This window comes from Simochromis diagramma, unplaced genomic scaffold (genome assembly GCF_900408965.1).
Source record: "Simochromis diagramma unplaced genomic scaffold, fSimDia1.1 OVJJ01000131.1, whole genome shotgun sequence".
NCBI lineage: Eukaryota > Metazoa > Chordata > Actinopteri > Cichliformes > Cichlidae > Simochromis > Simochromis diagramma.
In genome coordinates, this window is record NW_024387200.1 from 12,100,000 (window position 1) to 12,121,955 (window position 21,956).

General features: G+C 43.9%; 1 protein-coding gene and 1 pseudogene across 1 annotated transcript; one reads left to right on the forward strand and one right to left on the reverse strand.

Moving 5' to 3' along the window:
• Window positions 1-3,299: 3,299 nt before the first annotated feature.
• On the reverse strand, window positions 3,300-3,835 carry LOC120745902 (annotated as a pseudogene).
• A 10,395-nt stretch (window positions 3,836-14,230) lies between these two features.
• On the forward strand, window positions 14,231-16,953 carry LOC120745823 (fish-egg lectin-like). The gene is made up of 5 exons (XM_040050995.1): window positions 14,231-14,358; window positions 14,496-14,732; window positions 14,819-15,036; window positions 15,121-15,245; window positions 16,592-16,953. The coding sequence occupies exons 1-5, from the start codon at window positions 14,304-14,306 to the stop codon at window positions 16,731-16,733; spliced, it is 777 nt and encodes a 258-aa protein (XP_039906929.1). The 5' UTR covers window positions 14,231-14,303; the 3' UTR covers window positions 16,734-16,953.
• Window positions 16,954-21,956: the final 5,003 nt, after the last annotated feature.

Here is a 21,956-nt window from a genome sequence, read left to right on the forward strand (position 1 = left end):
TATGATCCCAGCAGCCTTCAGAGTGTCATCGTATGCACAGTACAGTGGCACAGCGTTAGGTGATGTTCATAGGAAACTGCTGTTATCACCACCGTAGCTTCTGGTTCCTGTGCTTTCACAGAATCATAATGTCATCATCGAACTCCTTCTGCGCTGTCGGTGGAGCTTGGCACGCTCCCCTCATCCATCGAGTTTTCATATTCCAACGCTGCTGAAGGTTTAAGGCAGAGCACGTCGTACACCTTAGTTGTCTTCCTCAGCGTCAATATTGAATCTTTCATTTTATTTAAAATCTTGCTGTGGGAAGTCTCCTCTTGATCTTCTGGAAGCTTAGTAGCACAGCTCTCTGCGTCCTGTCTGCTGTGCTGAAGATGATCTCTGATCCTCCCGAAGTCTCTCTCTCCTGGTCTCAGCTCCCATCCTGTGGACGATCCTCTCCTCTATTTTGCAGGCAGTTTCATGGTCCTTGCTGTGACTCCAAGGTCTGATCTCATGATGGGCCTCAACCAGCTTGATCTTTGACCTCAACCACTGCCTGGGCTCAGCTATGCGCTTCTCACTGGGCCTCTGAAGATTTCTCAGGAGATTACTGCTGCACCTGTATTTCCTTGCTAGGAAGACAAACTATTTGGAGAGCATGTCAACAATCATCAAACCACATTCTTTAGTTCAGTGAACTTCACTTATAGGCCATCAACAACCATCAAAGCCTCATCTGAACATGGATGCACCACTCGCATAGATTTAATACTTGTAAATAAACGGCTAATCACACAAATCACTGCAACACTAATAGTAAACACAAATCACTGCAACACTAATAGTAAACATTGTTTAATGTTACTTCTGGACCCCACCTCTTGACGCATGGACACCCTCATGCGTCAACTCACCAAAACCTGGATTCCTGTCTTAAAAACTGGCTCCACCTGCATACACAAGATCTGGAAATAAAAGCAAACTTCACACGTACAAACAATTATATCAAAAGGGTAATAAGCATTCAGCACGGGCAAGACAAGTGTCATGTGCAGGTTTCCTCAAATCAGGAAACTACAATTATTTCCCCAATTTGCCTCAGACATGGATCATCCCATGTGCTCAGTTAACATTAATGTAATCGGTGACTTCTCTTAAGCAAAGTCACTCCACTCAATTATTATGATTATTATCAATATTATGATTATTATTATGGGTCCAAAAGTGGCCAGCAAATGAGCCCATAATAAACTTGTCCATAAACACTGTAATCTCTTATTTGTTTTACTCATGTCACTTGTCCGTTTCAGCTGAATCTTCCACATGCAGTCCCAGAAAAAACAAACATAAGCAATACACAGTGACTGTGGTCAGAGGAGGTCAGACACAGGTCAACAGGTTCCAGAGGTGCCATAAAACACCATAAAATCAACCATCCCTTCTCGTGGAAGGAATGTCATTCACATATAAACCCAGAAATGCTACAGTAAAAAAAAAAAACATTAACTAATCCTCTTATAAACCACATGATCAAACACATGATTAATCATCTGCTGTAAAGAGAAATGTGAATGTTAGCGCTGCGCAGGTGTGTACACCTTCTCACAGTAATTTCTGTGAGCAACACAAGCCCATGAATAACACACCTCTGATAAATTCACAAACATAAAAATGGCATTTAAAAGGTTAAACCCACACGCAACCCCAGATGTTGCTGTCATCTTTCTGCTCCTGTAACAGAGACACACACAGAGATACATCCACCCCTTTGTCAGGTGGGGGTTGGCTTCACACAATGGTGTTAAGTCAGTCAGTCTTGTCAGCTTTTACCAGTCAGTCAGCTTTCTTTCCTTTTACTCACGCATTCATACATTCATTCATTCTTTCTTTCTTTGCTGATAGTGGAATCGATTGTCGCATTTAGTTTCCACTCTCAGCAAAATGATGTCATTCCAAAAGAAAAAGAACTTTAGATAGGATTACATTGCTGAATCCTTTTTTAGGCTGGGACACTTATTTAATCTTGTCCCAAATAAGTAGCTTTCTCCAGAGTCCATTTTAATGTGGAGAAAACTCACTTGACACAATTTCCTCGACGACGTGTAGCACTTTTAATTCCCGACGTGCAGATCTGCTTAAAGAAAAGAAATAGACAAACAAAATCAGTGCCTGTTCAAAAGATAAAAACGAAAAATATCAAACCAAACTCTCAGTGCACTGTGAAAGTATCAAAATAAAAAGGCCTTGTTAAGTCATGACACAAACTCCTCATCTCAGGTAAATCATACCATTAGCATGGTTCATCATACCATCATACTAATCAGCAGGCTCGACTTCACAACAGAAGAAAAATCATCAGCTAGATTCACTCCAAATCAATCATCAGCTGCACAACACACAACATAAGCCTAATGTCTTCTTTAGCTTATGAGTTTAATCACCAGGTCTGTGCTCTTCACTCATTTAAACCACAGATCTATTTTATTCAATTTTCCTTTTTTCCCTTCATCATAAAACATGTGACATGCTGTCATGCACTTCACAAAAAAAGTTTGTTCTGACGTATTCAGAGTTGTGTCTCTAAATACAGGATTCACTCACACATCAAAACAGGAAACTCAGTGTTCTAGAGTCTCCACTCAACACACAACAAACATCCCATTCACTCGTGCTAGAATTCAGTCACCTTTCATTAATCTAAAACCGATCAACTAATTTGAATCGACTATTAACCCACTAAGTTGACAGGACAACAGAAAAGCATGTTCAAAATAGTATCACTAAAGACAATTTCCCTCATACAGTAAATTACTTGCTGCATCAATCAAGCAGGAAGCTTCTCCCAATTTACTATATCAACAACTAAATTTATTGTCTGATCACTGGTTGGTCAAACCAGGATTTTTTTTCCCACAAAAGTTTAAACTGTTGTCCTGCAACCTAGAGAGTCAATTTTTTGCATTGTATAAATTCAGTATTTGATGACAAGTGTCTGCTAAATTGACACTATTTTAACACTGATGAAAGATAACAAGCTAATTTTCATTACATGTGTTTGTGTTATTAGGCAGGTTTAATGCATGTCTGTGGAGCCGCATATCCAGCAGAGCATGTTCTTAAAACTGCCTTTCCTACACATTTCTCTACTATTATTTGATCATTTCTTAACTATGGTGCTATGAGTCCACTGGTCTTTGCATCACACTAAGTGACTTGGACAAGATGATAAACAGACTCATACACTTAAAATGTTGTCTAATCTTCATGAGCTCTCTTGTGTTTGGAGTGTTAGTAGGGTTAATGCATGTTCTGCTTTTGTGTGTGATTTTGTATGTTTCTATTTTCGCAGTGTTTAAAACTCCGTCTCAATTTTCCAACTTAAGCAGTCAGTTTTCTTTTCCCCAGGTTTGCTAACCCAAATTTTGATTTCCCACATTAAAAATAAAATTTGTGTTCTCACCACTCTCATTCTATTGTCCTCTGATGCGGTTGACTTCGTGCTAGTGGCTGAAGTGCTGCTGCTGCTGCCTTCTTGGGCGACTTCTTAGCAGCTCCTCTTGGCTTTGGCCGCGGCGGGCGTCTTGGCTTTGGTCTCAGTAGCCTTGTTCATCTTGAAAGGTCCGGAGGCCCCGGTGCCCTTGGTCTGCACCAGAGTGCCCTTCGCCACCAGGCTCTTGAAGGCGGTCTTGACACGGGCCTTGCTCTTATCCACATCGTAGCCTCCGGCAGCCAGAGCCTGCTTGAGAGCGGATGTGGGGACGCCGCTGCGCTCCTTGGAAACGGCCACGGCTTTCACAATCAGCTCGCCCACGCTGATGCCGACCTTCTTGGGTTTGGACCTCTGCACAGGGCGTGTTTATGATGGAGCTTTTCCAACCACAGCGCCGGCAGTTCTCCTTCAGCTTTGTCCTGTGTTCCACTGTCTCTTCTTGCCACTTTACTCCACAGGTGGCAAATGTCAAACTCCAACAGTCTCCTCAGTTTTCCTTAAAAGTTTTCTTCACATGCATAGTGAAGTTGCAGCTTGTTGTAAACACAGTGCCATTCATCCGATCAGTCAGGATGATGGGTTTGCTCTTCTTCTCTGGTGCTGTTTGTCCACATTGCTGCTGCTCGCTGAGACTTTTGCTCAGGGCTTGCTGCTGTCTCTTTATCTGCCATGTTATTGCTGTGGTGCTGCATTCTTCAGGGAGGAGTGAGCTTGCTTGTGAGTTTGAGAGACACATACACATTGCGCTGTAAATAAGTCAGCCAGAACTTGGCCTGCATGTTTCCAATGATGTTTTAACTATAAATTTCTTCCGTCCGACTGCTGCATGTGGAAAATTGATACAGGTTTGCTTTTCACCTGAAAGTGACAAACTAAGACATGTTCATTATCATCATCACTGCTTAATCAACACACATCTCTCTCTCTCTGTGATTTTGTGAACAATCCTTTCTTAAAAGCAGAAAATGACATTGTAGTCGTTTTTCGGCTGATCAACACAAAACCTTTCTGCTATGATTATTTTTCTTCGTCTACAATGTAACTTGTCTCTTTTTCACTCTTTTATTTTATTTTATTTCTTTACAACAGCTTGTGATCCGCAAAATCACCGCTCTCACTCACAATCAAAGGCAATTACTTTTGCACAGTGCACAAAAACACTGTGATGTCAGACACATTCACACTCACTTTTTCATCTGCATAAAGAAATCATATGGCTGGAGATATGTGCCATGGTGATCCATAGGCATGATCACACGTTTATTTAATTATTTTTAACCCAACAAAACAAATAAACACAAACATGCTGCTGATGCTATGAACTCTCCACACACATGAGTCAAGATGCAGGAAAACTGCAACGCAACATCACTTTCACTTTCATCACACTTTCATATTCAATACAGCTTCTCCATCATGTACTCCAGCATATTAGCTGTTTTCACAGATGTGCTGCATCTCTCAACAATGGCTCATAATAAGACGACAGTCTTTCACACAGGTCAAGTGCCTCTATGCACTTCATTAGTTTAAATATTTACCTATATCACTTCACCTCACATGTCATTGTACTGAATTTAAGCAACCACAAGCTTAATGTAGAGTACTTTTAACAACTATCCACCTCAATTACGTCTATGGTCTGGCACACAGGCTGCTGTCGATCAGGGCAAGCTAAAGAATAAACATTTTGTGTCAGCTGCCAGGAGCAAAGTCCAGCACAAACGTCTGTCTCCCTCCGACTCACTCTTGGTTGCTTAGAAACCCATGATAACAACAGCAGTCGGTGTCACAGACCACATGTTCTGCTCCGCACACACTCACACAAATACCACTCACACAACAACAACAAATATCCTCACAACCAAGAAAAATTAGGCCTATTGTCTCAACGCAGTCTCACACAGTGACTGCGCGCTTCGCCGCACACAGTGGCAAAGACTTACAACGCAGTCTCACACAGTGACCGCGTGCTCCGCCGCACACAGTGGCAAAGACTTACAACGCAATGATCACGCGCTTTATCGCACACAGTGATAAAGAATTTCAACGCAACCTCACACAGTGGTCACGTGCTTCGCCGCACACAGTGGCAAAGACTTAAACTTACTTGGTGTTGCTTAGCATGTAATATCAGCATCGAATCCCGCCGATCGCCATTCATCGAGGAGAAAAGACAGACAGTTAATCCACAGGAACTTCCTGGCTGACGTCAGTCTTTCAACGTGCCTCTTCTCCCCTCGGTGAATGCCGACTCCAGGGCTCCGGCTCTCGAAGGACCAATTAATGATAGGTTTGTAGCTTGAACCCATCCGCTGGAACGTTGAAGGCAATATAATTACACTGCAAAGCAAGACACAAGTAGGCAAAGTTCTTCATGTTACTCGTGCACGGGAGAGAACCGGACAGGCACCGTTCCTTCGCTTGACCCCAGTTGCTCTCGTCCGTTCTCCCGTACACTGTCCTTTTATTGAGGTTACATGAATATGCATAGGTTCATTAACATATGACGTCTTACATAAACACAAAGAGTACCTTGCCTGTGTGTGTGTGTGCGTGTGTGTGTGTGTGTGTGTGTGTGTGTGTGTGTGTGTGTGTGTGGACTGCTGATCAAAGGGTCAAACATCCTTGGTCAGGAAGAGGGTAGCCTCCCCCTCACCCTAGATGGTTCATCCTAGATAACACGGTGAGGAAGTCCTGCAGTTCATCTAAACAAAGAACACTTAGACTAGAACAGACGCAACTACGTTGATCCTGCCGTAAAACAATAAGACACGGTATGACCTCTCATGCTCCCAAAGTGCTGTCTAATACACACAAAGTTTGCAGACTATCAAGGATCAAAACCTCTACCAATCTACAACTAATTACAAAACTCTAAGCATATATAAGTAAATATTTCTAAGCATAAATGACAATCAACAATACAAACTCTAACAGTCAGCAAGAGCTTTTTTGGGTTCCTTAGTCCATAGCAGGGCTGCCCGAGCCGCCTGCCAGGCCTGGCGGCACCTGCAGAGATGATGTTGCACAGAAGGAACAGTGTGCTCATCTTCAACAGCGGGGAACAAAGGTGGTTGATAACCCATGGAGGCCTTGAATGGGGACAGTCCTGTAGCAGATGAGGTAAGACTGTTGTGGGCATACTCAATCCAAGGTAATTGCTCGCTCCAGGTGGTTTGGTTGTGGGAGACTATGCTTCGCAGGGCCGCTTTGAGTTCCTGGTGTGTTCTCAAACAAATAAGGCCATAATTCTCTGAAAACAGTATTTTTTATGAATCAGCAGTATAATGCATCATAAACAATGAAAACCATACATTTCACACCTGAGCCTCAACTCTCCCGGCCCGGTACCAAACGAGTCATTCACAATAAATCAGCAGTCTGATGTAATACAAATCGGTCTAATAAATGTAATAGTTATCACCTTCTAAGTCAGGAGAATGATGCAACCTAAAACTACATAATGATTCCACAGTCTTTAATTAGAGGTATAACATGGCATAAAATAGTACAATAATCTCACAGGAGGGCGACAAAATGTGAACAGCTTTTGAAAAACGATCAACAATGGTTAGAACAGTGGAATTACCCAAGGAAGGCGGGAGGCCAGTAATGAAATCCAGGGCATGGTGTGACCAAGGTCGGACGGGCATGGGCAGAGGTTGAAGCAGTACAGATGGTGGGCGATTGGGGCGTTTGCCACGGGCGCATGTGGTGCAGGCGGTGACATATTCTCTAGCATCTTTCTCTAACGTAGGCCACCAAAAATAACGTTGAAGAAAGGTGATGGTACGCTAAACCCCTGGGTGGCAGGTGATTCAAGCAGTGTGATCCCACTGAAGAAACTGGGCACGGACAGCAGTAGGAATGAACAGCCGGCCAGGGGGCCCTGTACCTGGATCAGTGTCCTGAGCCTGTCGAGCCTGTCGAGTTTCGATCTCCCATGTGACTGCTCCGTCCACACAGGCAGCATGAAGGATGGGCTAAGGGTCAGTGCACTCCACAATGTTGGTGAACAGCTGGGAGAGCGCATCCGGCTTTACATTGCGGGATCCGGGCCTGTAGGTGATAGAAAAATTTAACCGAGAGAAAAAGAGTGGCCACCTAGCTTGCCGTGAGTTGAAGCGCTTGGCCGATTGGATGCATTCCAGATTTTTATGGTCTGTCCATACAATGAAAGGGTGTTCAGCGCCCTCCAGCCAGTCCCGCCACTCCTCCAGGGCAAGCTTGACTGCCACCAACTCCCGGTCCCCAATGTCGTAATTGTGATCTGCGGATGAGAAGCGATGTGAAAAGAAAACACAAGGGTGAAGTTTACCTTCAAACATTTGGGAAAGAACTGCCCCAGCCCCGGTGTCAGACGCATCCACCTCTACCACGAACTGCTGCTGGAGGTTAGGCTGATGGAGGATAGGAGCAGTGGCAAACTTCTTTTTCAGTAGGTTGAAGGCTTCCTGAGCATGCGGGCCCCAATGAAAGGTTTTTTTTAGAGAGGTGAGTTTGGTGAGTGGTAAAGCGATCTTATTGAAGGCTCTAATGAAGCGGCAATAGAAATTGGCAAATCCAAGGAAGTGCTGGAGCCGGAGACGGTCGGGGGCCGAGGCCAGTCCACAACGACCCAAACCTTCTCCGGGTCAGGCTTCAGATCTCCCCGAGCGATAATGTAACCTAGGAAAGCCACAGTGTCCACATGGAATTCACACTTCTCACCCTTCACGAACAGTCTGTTCTCCAGGAGGGGCTGAAGGATCTGTTGGACATGGACCTCGTGTTCCGCCTGGGACTTGGAGAAAATCAGAATATCATCCAGATAAACAAAGGCACATCAATTAATGAAATCTCTTAGCACATCATTAACGAGAGCTTGGAATACTGCTGGGGCATTGGTCAATCCGAAGGGCATCACCAGATATTCAGGGGTGTGTTGAACGCCGTCTTCCATTCATCTCCCTCACGAATTCTCACCAAGTGGTAGGCATTACGGAGGTTGAGCTTGCTAAACATGGTGGCCCCCTGAAGCAGTTTAAGTTTAAGTTCCCAAAACGACTGCTTCCGTGAGGCCCAGCGCGCTTGTAGGCGGTAGCCCACCTGGATGCATAGTGACATAAGCGCCTCCAGAGAGGAAGGGATTTCACGCATCATTATTTCAGCTTTAAGCTCCTCATTGACATTATTTAACAGAGTGGTTCTTAGAACCTCAGAGCCCCACAAAAACCAATTGAAAAGCCTACCTTGTTTTAGGTTGATTAAACGGTGGCCGGCTGCCTTTGCACTGGAGCCCTTATCAAACACTGCCTTGAAACGGGCCAGAAAGTCATCATTTCAGATTCCAGGGCTGGCTTGCAGCAGAGCCTGAGCCCAGGTCAAAGCTCGATTATGAAGCAACTGGGTCAGGAAGGAAATTTTGACCCCGTCGCTAGCGAACATATTTGGCAACTGTTGGAACTGCATAGTACACTGTGTTAAAAATCCCGCACATTTCCCCAGAAAAAGTCTCAGGTTGTCACGATCCTGGGTCTTTTGACCCAGTGTTTTGAGTTTTAGTTTATGGATGTTCTTCAGGTTTTCTAAGTTCATTTTTATCATGCCTAGGTTGTTATAGTTCTTTGACATTAGATTCCCTTTGTGTCTTCCACCCCTGTTAAGTCTCCCTTGCCCTTCATGTGTTTCATGTCTGTGTCTTACGTTGTCATGGCTGTGTCTTATGTTTCCTGTTTTATTTTGAAGAGGTCTTGTGTTCCTGTGTTCATTGTGTTTAGTTTTACTCTTCCACTGTGACGTCGTTATGTTCGTGTGTGTCAGCTGTTCCCCCATGTGTTCCCACTTCTCTCATTAGCCTCCTGTGTGTATTTAGTCTGTGCCTTCTCATTCAGTCTTTGTCGGATCGTCTGCGTTGTTCCCAGCCATGACCTGTGTTCAGGTTTTCATATATCCTCATCATCATTGCCATTAGGGCTGGGTATCGTCACTGATTTCTAGAATCGATTCGATTCCAATTCACAAGGTCCTGAATCGATACGATCCACGATTCGATTTAATTCGATTCGATTCAATTGGATTTGAATCTGGGAAATTTTGCCTCAGTCAGAAATATTATAATTCAGATCAGTACATTTACATATTTTTGTATCTATAAAAAGGAAGCTGACACTTTCGAGACTTTATCAAAGGTGTGAGCATCACAGCAGATGCCTTTGTGTCAAAGTAGCTGAAGATAAAACACAGAAAAACATGAAGGTGATTTTCCTGGCCTGGGATTTTATAAAAATATTCTGCAGTACATCAAAAACGAAAGAAAACCATTAACCAGCTTATGAACATTACCTCTGAAGTTACAGAGGTTTTATTAGAGACACAACTGAGCGTTTTGCATTTTGCATAATTTTAAAAAGTTTAAATTTGTTCAGAAGCCTATTGAACGGCAGAAATTAGGTTTTCTTTTTGGAAGTAAGTAAAAGGGAAAAAAAAACATCGGCCGACAGCGCTGTAAACAACGGTAGACTTGTGTGTAACAAGCAAGCGAATAATGCAGAAAACAGATTTCGGGGATAGACGGGAAACTGTTCTTGAAGTACACTGAGAGAGAGAGAGAGAGAGAGAGAGAGAGAGCTGTGCATGAAGTGTGGTGGAAGCAAAACAGCAAAAGTCAGAGGGAATTCATGACAATGTTTATGTGAAGCGTAGTTTGGATCTTCTTTTGCTGCTGGTTCGGTCAATATTGTTTGGAGAGAGATCAAACTAACAGCTTTAGAATCAGCGCAAAACAGGCATAAACACAAAGCGCGGACCCGCCAAAACATCAGAATCAGCGAGCTGTCGGCTTTCAGCCCCGACCGTGTCCGTGCCGTCGGGTGAGAAAGGCAACATTTCACTGATTCTGATCCGCGGGTCGGCGCTTTGTGTTTACGTCTTTGTGCAGAAGCCGTGTTCCTGCTCTCATTTACTGTTTTAGCTGTTTGGTGGTTGTCAAAATTTTGTGACGTTTCACCTGAGATTCTGGAATTTCGGGCAAAATGCATTTATATTAAAAAATCGATTCAGGATTTTAATGAATCGATATCACGTTATCCAAGCCAGAATTGATTTTAATCGATGAATCGATTATTAAAACCCACCCCTAATTGCCACTTTTAGAGTTTTGTTTGTTTTTATGTTTGCCAGGGTTTTTCATAGTTCGTGTTTCCTTTCTAGCTTACCCAGTTTAGGTTATTGCTTAGTTTGCATTGTTTTTGCCCTTTTATTTTGTACTGTTCTGTCTGCCTTAATAAATGGCTCATCATCAGTTAAGTTTGAGTTTTAGAATGTCTGCACCTGAGTCCACTCTTCACACTCCACACAGTTTGCCTCGGCAGATTGTGACAGAACGATCCGACCATTACATGGACCCAGCAGACAGTGAGCTGTATGAGCGCCAGGAGGCAGCCATCGCCCAGCTGGAGGAGGAGTTCCGCTGGAAGCCGTGGCGTGCTCCGGATTTGTGGCAAATGGCACATACCACTGCGAGCAGCTCCCGCCTTGTGACACAATAGCGGCGTTCAGCTTTGTTGAAGGCCCGATTATGGTATGCCGCCACTTTCTCCCCGCCGGGTGTCACCTGGGCTAGCACTGCACCAGATCCGACACTGCTGGCATCTGTGTCAAGGACAAAGGGCAGAGTGGGGTCAGGCGGAGAGAGTACTGGGGCCCCCACTAGGGCTTCCTGCAGTGAGGTGAAAGCTACCTGGCAGCCTCCTGTCCACTGGAAGGTCACACCCTTTTGGAGCAGGTGGAACAGTGGCGTGGCTATGCAGGAGAAACCCCTTACAAACCGTCTGTAGTAAGACGCCAAGCCCAGGAAGCTCTTTAACTCCTGCACAGATTTTGGGGTGGGCCAGTCCTTAACAGCTTGGATCTTATCATCCATGGTGCCGACCCCCCCGGCCCCCAGTCGGTGGCCCAGGAATGCAACCTCATGTCGCATTAAGCAGCATTTCTTTGGGTTGAGTTTTAGCCCTGCTGCCAAAACCCTCTCCAGGACCCGTCTGAGGGCCCCAAGGGCAGCGTGGAAAGAAGCACCATGGACCAAGATGTCGTCCAGGTACACCACACATTCTCCGCGGGGAATTCCAGTGAGCACCTTATCCATGAGTCTCTCAAACGTGGCAGGGGCATTGCAGAGGCCGAAAGGAAGAACTTTAAATTGCCATAAGCCTCCGCTGGTAATAAATGCAATCTTTGGTCTGGCATCTGATGCGAGGGGTACCTGCCAGTACCCGCTGCGTAGGTCTAGGGAGGAGAACCATGAGGATCCCGCCACAGTGTCAAGGGTCTCATCTATACGCGGTAGAGGATATGGGTCCTTCTTTGTCACCTTATTCAAAGGCTGGAAATCTGCGCAGAACCGCCAGTCATCCTTCACTTTCTTTGGAACCATAACAACCGGGGAGGCCCAGGGGCTGGTGGATGGTTCAATGAGTCCAACACACTGCATCTCTCGCAGAGCCCTCTCTGCTGCAACCTGTGTGGCCAGGGGGAGGCGTCTAGGCCTCATCCGAATGGGCTGTGCATCTCCAGTATTGATATCATGTTGAATGAGGTCAGTGTGGCCCATATCATCCTCTGAGAAGGAGAAGCAGTCCTTGAAGTCCAGCAGCAGCTGCCAGAGCAGGCCCTGCTTGCTAGCAGTCAGTCCATCGCAGTTCTCCTCCCACACCCCCCTCACAGCTGAAACTCTCCTACCCTTGTCCGGCGGTTCCTTAGGGAGAAGGGGAGGGCATGAAGCAGCATGGGGTGCAGTTGAGGTCAGTGTAAGTGGGTCCTTGGGGGCGGCTGGACTACCAGTCAGATCCGGGGAGGAGTCAGCTGCCAGCTCATAAAGGGCATGGGCTACAGGGTGATCAGGTTGGGGTGGCCGCCTCAACATCCGAACAACACCACCGTCAGGGAACGAGAGCGCCCCCCCTTTGTGTCAATAACGCAGTCCAGTGCCCTGAGTACATCCAGCCCGAGCAGCGGACTGACGTCCTCCCCACACTCAGGGTGAGCAGTGCTTCCCCTAGCATGGGGGCCTGCTCTCCCGTCACAGTCTGTAACTTCACCATGGTAGGGAGGATGCAATCCCCCCTTCCCACCACATCAGGTCTTAAAACTGTCGCTGAAGACCCGGCATCCACCAGGGCTGAGCAGCATAGTCCATTCACAACTAATGGAGCATACCAGCAGCTGCCAACCCAAGTCCTCATTTCGTCACAGGGTGGAGATCCATGTCTTTCTCCACACCCCCAGCCGCTGTAGAAGTCCCCAAAGAGCTCTGTTGGCCACCCGAACGGTGAGAGGATGCAAAGCCGGCTTCTCTCACCATATCCGCTGTCGTTTGTCCCCGGTCCCTGGTGGAGTAGTCGTGTCCGTGAGCTTCTGATGTAGGTTCTCGCTTGATCTTGGAGTAATTCATCGGAAGCATTCCGCAAAGTCCCGCAAAAATCTCCAGCGTCCACAGCCAATGCCGTGAGTCGGGGCGACACGAGCGCAGATAACTCAGGAGGCGAAAGCTTCACTTTCACTTCTGACAGCAGTGTAGCGTCCCTCCGACAGAAGACACAGACGATCAGCGTTCCGGTTACCGGTGTTTATTCAGAATAGTAACACGGGCTACTGTGGGCCGTAGCCAACGCCAAAACAACAGGGAAAAAGCGGGCTCTCCAGCAACAACCCCCGACTCTCTCCTCTCTTCCGCCACACACACACCCCCATTCTCTAACCCCGTCCCCCGAACACTCTCAGCCAACCACATACATACTCTTCTCCAGACTCTCTGTGGCCCTTTCTCAATATGCGTACTTGTGCGTACTTGCGTTCTTGTGTACTCGTGATACGTCATCAGTCGGAGACCAAGTACTGTTCCAATTCGAAGTACGCATCAAGCCGAGAATGCGAAAAAGTCCCGATTGTGTTCTCGCTCCGCCCGTTTTATCGAGCATGCATCGGTGGTGACTTGTGTGGACTTGGTATCCGAGAATGCATTTCGTCCAAAACTCACATGCGGCAATGGCGGACGAGCGCGGCTAAAAACTTTTAAATATTACTCTTTCTGGGTCACAAAATAAACTTTTAAGTTATTTTCAAGCGAGAATGTAGCTGTGTAAACTTCAAATATCTGCTCGATTTATCAAGATATCATATATTTCCAAACGCGCTCTGACGTTTTCGGAGACGTCTGTGACCCGCCAGCTCCATAGCAGACAGCGAGGTCGAGGATTATTAGAGCCGGCGAGAACAGCGGACTCCCGGCACATCGTTTTCAACCCCCCTGAGAAAGGGCCTGATCGGATTGACAGGCCAACTGGCCTCTAGACTACTGCACATTCAAGGACACTCAGTAAATCACCATGCTGCGGGTGTGGTCCAACTATGCCATAAGTAAGTGATAACACAACAGTCAACTAACTTGTAACCCAGTCCGTTACAGTATCATGCTACTGCAGATTAAGCACTGCAGATAGTTAGGATGTACTTAGTAGATTGTTTGGCTGCATCAGATATAAACAACATATGCTGTTGTTTTACTGTTATTAACAAAACAGCAATCTATTAGCCTTAAAGGGTTCGTGGGTATTTAAATCTACTGTAGATTTCAGTAAATTAACTCCAGGAAGTTATCAGTTCTTGTCTTTAGTTTCCAGTAAATGCTAAAACATTTCCTCCTTTATTAGTTATGTGGAACTTTCTGAAAAACCAGTTCAGTCTCATAGTTCGAATGTGTCAGCGTGCTATAAAAGTAACACACGTATCACAGGGCAGTAGCTCAACAAAGATACAGAGATTCATTCCTTTAACACACAGACTCAGAGACAATATGAAATCTTTTGCAGTGTTCTTGTTGGTGCTGAGGTACCTGTCTGTCAGTCATGGTAAGTCCTGATTTTAAAATGTGACAATGCAATATTTCTTGAAGCCAATGAAGGTAAAATAAATAGAGCAAAATAAAAAGTTTCCCTTAAAAGTGATACATCATGCATTGAGTTAACTTGTGCTTTTTTCTTCACAGGCTGCACTTGCATGGAGGGTCCACAGCAGTTTCCTGCTGTACAGATTGATGCTGGACAGGGCAACGTTGTGATGACAGACGGCAACAATTATGCATACTTTCTGCTTGGATCACAGTGGTACAAAATGGGCTCACTCAACCTGAAGCATGTCTCAGTGGGACCTGCAGGAATCTGGGGTGTTGACCTCAACAACAGGGTCTACAAATACGTAGCTGGCAGCTTTGTTTTTGCGAATGGTGAGCTTTATCACAGACTTAAGACAGTAGAGTGTGCGCGGTAGCAGCTGTTTGAATGAATGATCTGTACCTCTGTGTGTCTTCAGGTGAGAGTTTACAGCAGGTGGATGCTGGAGGTGATGGTCAGGTGGTGGGAGTTACCGACACCTCCACCATCCACTGTCTGAAAAGCACCATTGCCTCAGACTACAGGAAACAGAGCACCCTGAGCTGGACAACCATTACAGGGGGCTTAATGTATTTAAGTTGCAGCACAAAATATGGATGCTGGGGAGTGACCCCAGGTCAAGCCATCTTCTTCACAGTAAATTATTTTTTTATTTTAATGATCATTTGTGTTGTTATTTGTATGATCAAGACATCTCACCACATTTGCTTTTCATGACAGAGAGTAACACCGAGCACCTGTGGCATCAGTGGCTGGATAAATGTGCAAGGTGTTGCAGTAAAGGTTGAAATTGGGACTGATGGAAGCGTCTTTGCCTTAACTAAAGAAGGAACTGTCTTCCAAAGGTAAACACTTAATCTAGTCTGATATCATTTTAACTAGCCCTGGCAGTATGTCTGTTCTTTCTTCTTTCTTTCTTTTTGCTTTGACTCTTTCAGTCTCTGTTTGAATCAGGTTATTATGTTTTTGACTCCTCTGTTGTTATCCATGCAATGGATCAACCACTATTTTGCTCTTCAACCTTAGAGTGACCTCTCCACAAATGAATAACAAATTGCTCGCAAAGGCAATTTGTGCTTAAATCTTTCTAGAAGCGACTTTCATTGTAATGATCACTGAGCCATAAAATGTTCATGTGTAGAATCACCAGTCAAATGCTACAAAAGAAAACTAGTAATGTTTACTTATAATCATCATAGTTTCTGTAACTCAGAAATTATGCTCCTCTGGTTATCTTTGTCGTTACAGAATTTTCAGATTTCAGTTGTGGATTCTTTGAATGATCTGTCTCTCCTCTATAATACATTTAGGTGTTCACTTAAAAGAAATCATAGAAATCTCATTTTTCACATCTGTTAAACATATTTACCTCTTCCTGTCACGCCTGCTAAGGCAGACGGCGTGGAGAGAAGAGAATGCGGACCCAAATGCAGACAAATGGAGAGGGAGGTGGATGTTAACAGAAAGCAAGCCTTTATTTAGGGCTGCAACAAATATTACAAAACAAATGGCAGAAAGGAAACTAACAAAACCTAAACTGGGAAAAGGTGAACATGAAACTTGAAACATTGAACTAGAAAACATGAAACCTGGAAATGTGGAGTGAAGAAGAGCAGAGGAAATGCAGACGACCCGACAAAGAACAAAGGAAAACACACAATAAATACAGAAGAGAGACACAGCTTAACCTAATCTGACACATGAGATAGGAAGGAAGCAAAACAGAAAACTCTAACACAGGACATGAGACTACCAAAGTAAAACAGGAAATACACAAACATAGAAACCTAGATAACTAGATGTAACACAGAACATTAACAAAATCTAAAGACTAGAAATCACCAACAATACTAAGGAATAACCAAAGGAGCTAGAAATGCAACAGACTAGACCATGAGAAACCCCCAAATCACAGAACATGAAGTAATCAAAAACATTTTATTTGGGTCACCAGACCGAGCAACCATGAGACTTACAACTCTTAACTCGGGACAGATAATATGGCGAGGAGCTGAGGCCAAAACCTCAATTGCACAAATAAAACAGATCCAATGATTTAATTCAATTCAATTCAATTTTATTTATATAGCGCCAAATCACAACAAAAGTCGCCTCAAGGCACTTCATAGATACAGAGAAAAACCCAACAATCATATGACCCCCTTTAAGTATCAATGTCTTCTCTCTACAGACAAGGCATCGACAGCAGCACTCCACAAGGCACGAGCTGGACCCCCGTACCAATGCCCTCTCGCATCAGCCATGTGAGCTATGATCGTGGCAATCTGTGGGTCGTGACTGACTATGGAACCATCCTGAAATGTTTTTGCTAGTGGTTGTAGTTTTTCCTCTTCTGTCGCATAAAACAATGTAAAAACTGATCAGCATTATGTCAACAATGGAAAAATTCACGTGGGAAAATAATTGATTGTTTTATTGTGATTACATCTTAAGTGATTCAGCAACAACATGCATAACTACTAGAATGCTGTCAGATATTTACTTCTGTATCATTCACCTGCCATCCTTTCATAAACTCTTGATTCGCTGAGACTGTTTGGATTCAGTTTTTTATTTTTGCAAGTTTTATTCAGCACAGCTACTGGCTTTCCTGCCACTGTTTTGGCTCTTTGCTTTGTGATCATTGCACATAGTAGACAAGCTTACATGAGATTATGATGGTGTTATATATTCATCAGTTTAACAGGGTCCAGACCTCTGGTGTTCTTTTATTATAAATCCCACTATGGGAGATGCACAATGCAACAACAGTAGCTGCACCCATTTTCCACCTCATTTCGAACAGAAGTGCTTCACATTGACCCGTAAATGTCATAATTATGTCAAAGTCAAGAATTTGTTACTTTTGATGCTGAATCTATAGATGAACTAATGGTAATAGATGGTAGGCTAGTTTGAACCATAAGTCATTTACAGTTTGCTCATGTACTTATAGCTTACAAGCTGATGTCCTCATGTTTCCTATTCATGTTTTACATCACAATGACATGAGGCTACATCTGTTCTGCAACAAGTAAAAAGTTCTGTTATTGTATATCCTCCGTGGTAACGGTATAAACCTGAGATTATGGGACTTGAAGTAAGCACAGTCATCCTCATCCATCATGCTGTCATCTGCACTTTTATTTCCAACCTATTCCTTATCCTTCCACACTGTTGGGGTTTCCTGAAGCCTCGCATACACATTAGGTTTTTACTTGTGTTTGTGTTCAGATATTTCACCTTGGGTGTGAGAAAACACTGGCCAGGGTCTGCTTTTCTAAGACATGAAATCCTGCACCAGAGCTCATCCTAATCTATTCATTGTCACTCTGGGCCTGCTCACATAAATGTCAGAGTAGTTCTCATACACTAAATCTTACAGGGTTAAAGTAACAACTTCTCTCTGGATAAAGTGATTCAGCTTAAAGATCAAAAAGTAACATGCCACTTTGTCTTACTTGACAAACTTTCACCACATACAGTAGCACTTAATATGCGAGAATGGACATCCATAAGTAAATAATACTATAAGGAAGTATGACACACAGTCAACATGCTAACATTATTACCACATAGCCATTGGATGGATTTTTGAAATCCATTTTTCTCCTTGAAAATAAAAATATCAGAGTCCCTGAAAAGCCCTGAAAATCTTAGAAATATGGTCTCTAACCAGATTCTTACTCTGGATGGCATTATCTTGGCCTCCAGGAACACTGTGAGGAACCTTGGAGTCATTTTTGACCAGGACATGTCCTTCAATGCACATATTAAACAAATATGTAAGACTGCGTTCTTCCATTTATTACTTCCAGGCTGGACGACTGTAATTCATTATTTTCAGGAAGTCCTAAAAACTCCCTGAAAAGCCTTCAGCTAATCCAAAATGCTGCAGCAAGAGTCCTGACAGGGACTAGAAAGAGAGAGCAGATTTCTCCTGTATTGGCTTCCCTTCATTGGCTTCCTGTTAAATCCAGAATTCAAAATCCTGCTCCTCACATACAAGGTCTTAAATAATCAGGCCCCATCTTATCTTAATGACCTTGTAGTACCATATCACCCTATTAGAGCGCTTCGCTCTCGCTCTGCAGGCCTACTTGTTGTTCCTAGAGTATTTAAAAGTAGAATGGGAGGCAGAGCCTTCAGTTTTCAGGCCCCTCTTCTGTGGAACCAGCTTCCAGTTTGGATTCAGGAGACAGACACTATCTCTACTTTCAAGATCAGGCTTCAAACTTTCCTTTTTGCTAAAGCATATAGTTAGGGCTGGACCAGGTGACCCTGAATCCTCCCTTAGTTATGCTGCAATAGATGTAGGCTGCCGGGGGATTCCCATGATGCATTGAGTTTTTCCTTTCCAGTCACCTTTCTCACTCACTATGTGTTAACAGACCTCTCTGCATTGAATCATATCTGTTATTAACCTCTGTCTCTCTTCCACAGCATGTCTTTATCCTGTCTTCCTTCTCTCACCCCAACCAATCACAGCAGATGGCCCCGCCCCTCCCTGAGCCTGGTTCTGCCGGAGGTTTCTTCCTGTTAAAAGGGAGTTTTTCCTTCCCACTGTTGCCAAAGTGCTTGCTCATACGGGGTCATATGATTGTTGGGTTTTTCTCTGTATCTATGAAGTGCCTTGAGGAGACTTTAGTTGTGATTTGGCGCTATATAAATAAAATTGAATTGAATTGAATTGAAGGTAGCTCTCCTGGGAGGTGATATACAGCGGCTTGCAAAAGTATTCGGCCCCCTTGAACTTTCCCACATTTTGTCACATTACAGCCACAAACATGAATCAGTTTTATTGGAATTCCACGTGAAAGACCAACACAAAGTGGTGCACACGTGAGAAGTGGAACGGAAATCAGACATGATTCCAAACATTTTTTTACAAATAAATAACTGCAAAGTGGGGTGTGCATAATTATTCAGCCCACTTTGGTCTGAGTGCAGTCAGTTGCCCATAGACGTTGCCTGATGAGTGCTAATGACTAAATAGAGTACACCCGTGTGTAATCTAATGTCAGTACAAATACAGCTGCTCTGTGATGGCCTCAGAGTAGTGATGGGCAGATGAAGCTTCATGAAGCACTGAAGCTTTTCATCCAATTGGTTCATCCCAGCGCAAAGCTTCTTGAAGCTTCATTTGCTCTAGCAGGACACCTACTGGACGTAAAAATATTAGTTGGCATGAATTTGAAGAGTGTGGCCTTTTGCACACAGCCTGTAAATGTCAACAACAAAAGGAGTGTGTAAAACATCTATATTGTAGTGATGGCAGTATACTGTGTATATTTATACTGGCAGTATGGAAAATGATTATTTGGAAATGCTTAAAATGGAAACGATCATTTACTGTGAGGTGAGGTGTGGTTGGGGTATGGACAGTGGTTGTGCTTTTGTAACATTGAGGTATGGACAGCTACAGGCTTTGAGCCTCAGTCCTGCCTGTTCACATTTTATTCTGTAAAAAGTAAATTTTCACTGCTTTTATGGCCTTTTTAGTGGGGAGAACATAGCTAGGATTTAATGATTTAACAAATCTTTTGAATCCTTTGTCCTCCACAATGCTAAATGGCTGGGAGTCCTCAATCACCATGCTAACCAGGTCTTCATCTATTGGAGATTGTTCTCCTGAGGAAAGACAATAAAGACAAAGCACAAATATAAATATCACACACGTAACTTATTACAGTTGTATAATGTTGTTATATCATTTAGTAACATTACTGCATGCTATATTATCATGGCATTTGATGGCTCACCTGGTCTTGCTCCACAATCGGTGTTCCCCTTATTCTCATGCAAAGCTCTGTAGTGCCTAAGCATGGATGAGGTGTTGTTGTTATATCCCAGCTCCCTGGCACATAGCAAACACTTCACCTTGTACAAAAGTAAAGCCGCTTAACATAAATTGTATTGCACCATCAGTATTATGAAAATACATCTTCTGTAGAAATTTACATACCTTGTTGGGAGGAATAAAATCAAAATGTTCCCACACAGGGGAGGACATCCTCCTCTTCTTAGCTGGCTCCATTCTCTCCTGACTTTCTCTCCTAAACCTCCAAACTGTCTCCAAACTCTCACTAACAACTCTCCATCAAACACCCACATTTTGAATGAAGTCTGAGGGGTTTATATCGCTGCCATAGCTCGCGGCAAAGTTCGAACCACTTCATGAACCAGTCACGTGGTACAGCCGGCAGCGAGGCTTCGGACGTCATCATTTTCAGCTCCTCCCATAAATGAAGCAAGCCTCGATACGTGCATCGCGGAAACGCCCCCTCAATTACTCGACACAAGCTTCGAAGCTTCGATACAGAACGTCACATCACTACCTCAGAGGTTACCCATATGGACATTGAGATATGTTGACGTAGACCGATAATTAACGGACACTAAAAAGCGGAAATTGACCACAGATATTTGTCATAGATTTTATAACAGATTGGAGAGCAAATACAGTGACTTTTTACAGTTGTATACAGATGGGTCAAAAGATCCTAAGACTGAAGCAACTAGTGTAGCAGTGGTAATTCCAGAGTTAAATATCAAGATTGCAAAAAGAACGTCAACTCGTCTGGGTGTATATGCAGTTGAATTGTATGCCATACTGCTGGCTCTAGAATGGGTGGAAGACAGCAGAGTCTCAAAAGTACTGATATGTAGTGATTCATTGTCGGCGTTATTAAGTCTTGAACAAGGATACACAACTACCCATCAGCAAATTATGTATGACATTCTTTTTGCTCATCATAGACTGTCTGACCGAAATAAACATGTAGTAATAATGTGGACTCTGGCTCATGTGGGTATTTTGGGTAATGAAAGTGCAGATAGGTTGGCCAAAGCAGCTGTTAAAAGAGTCAATATAGATGCACAGATACCACTGTCAAAATCTGAAGGGAAAAGTGTAGTTTGGACAGGAAGTAGGAACTTCTGGCAAATGGCATGGGATAATGAAACAAAAGGGAGACATTTATATGGGGTGCAAAACAGAATAGAAGCTAAGAGGAGTGGCGGATTGCAGATACAGGAGGAGGTTGTTGTAAGTAGAATACGAACAGGCAACTGCCTTTTAAATGGTACTCTTTTTAGGATAGGAAAACATCCGACTGGGTTGTGTGATGGGTGACAGTTGAGCATGTACTCCTTAGTTGCAGGAAGTATGCAAGTCACAGGAGGGTGATGTGGGGTGAAATGAGTGGTGGAAGGGAACTTACGTTTGAACGAGTGGTTAAAGAGTTAAGTCATGGTGAAGGGAAAGTGGTGGTTTTTCGTTTTTTGAGAAATACTGGTCTCATCAAGAGGATCTGAGGATTCAGGAATGACGGACGATTAACAGCCAGGAGGTGGCAGTAATGCAACAGTTTTGGATGCAAGCTGCTGTTAAACTTGACAGAAGAAGAAGAAGGCCTCAGAGGTTGTCTAAGAGAATATTGGGAGCAACAACACCATGAAGTCCAAAGAACACAGCAGACAGGTCAGGGATAAAGTTATTGAGAAATTTAAAGCAAGCTTAGGCTACACAAAGATTTCTCAAGCCTTGAACATCC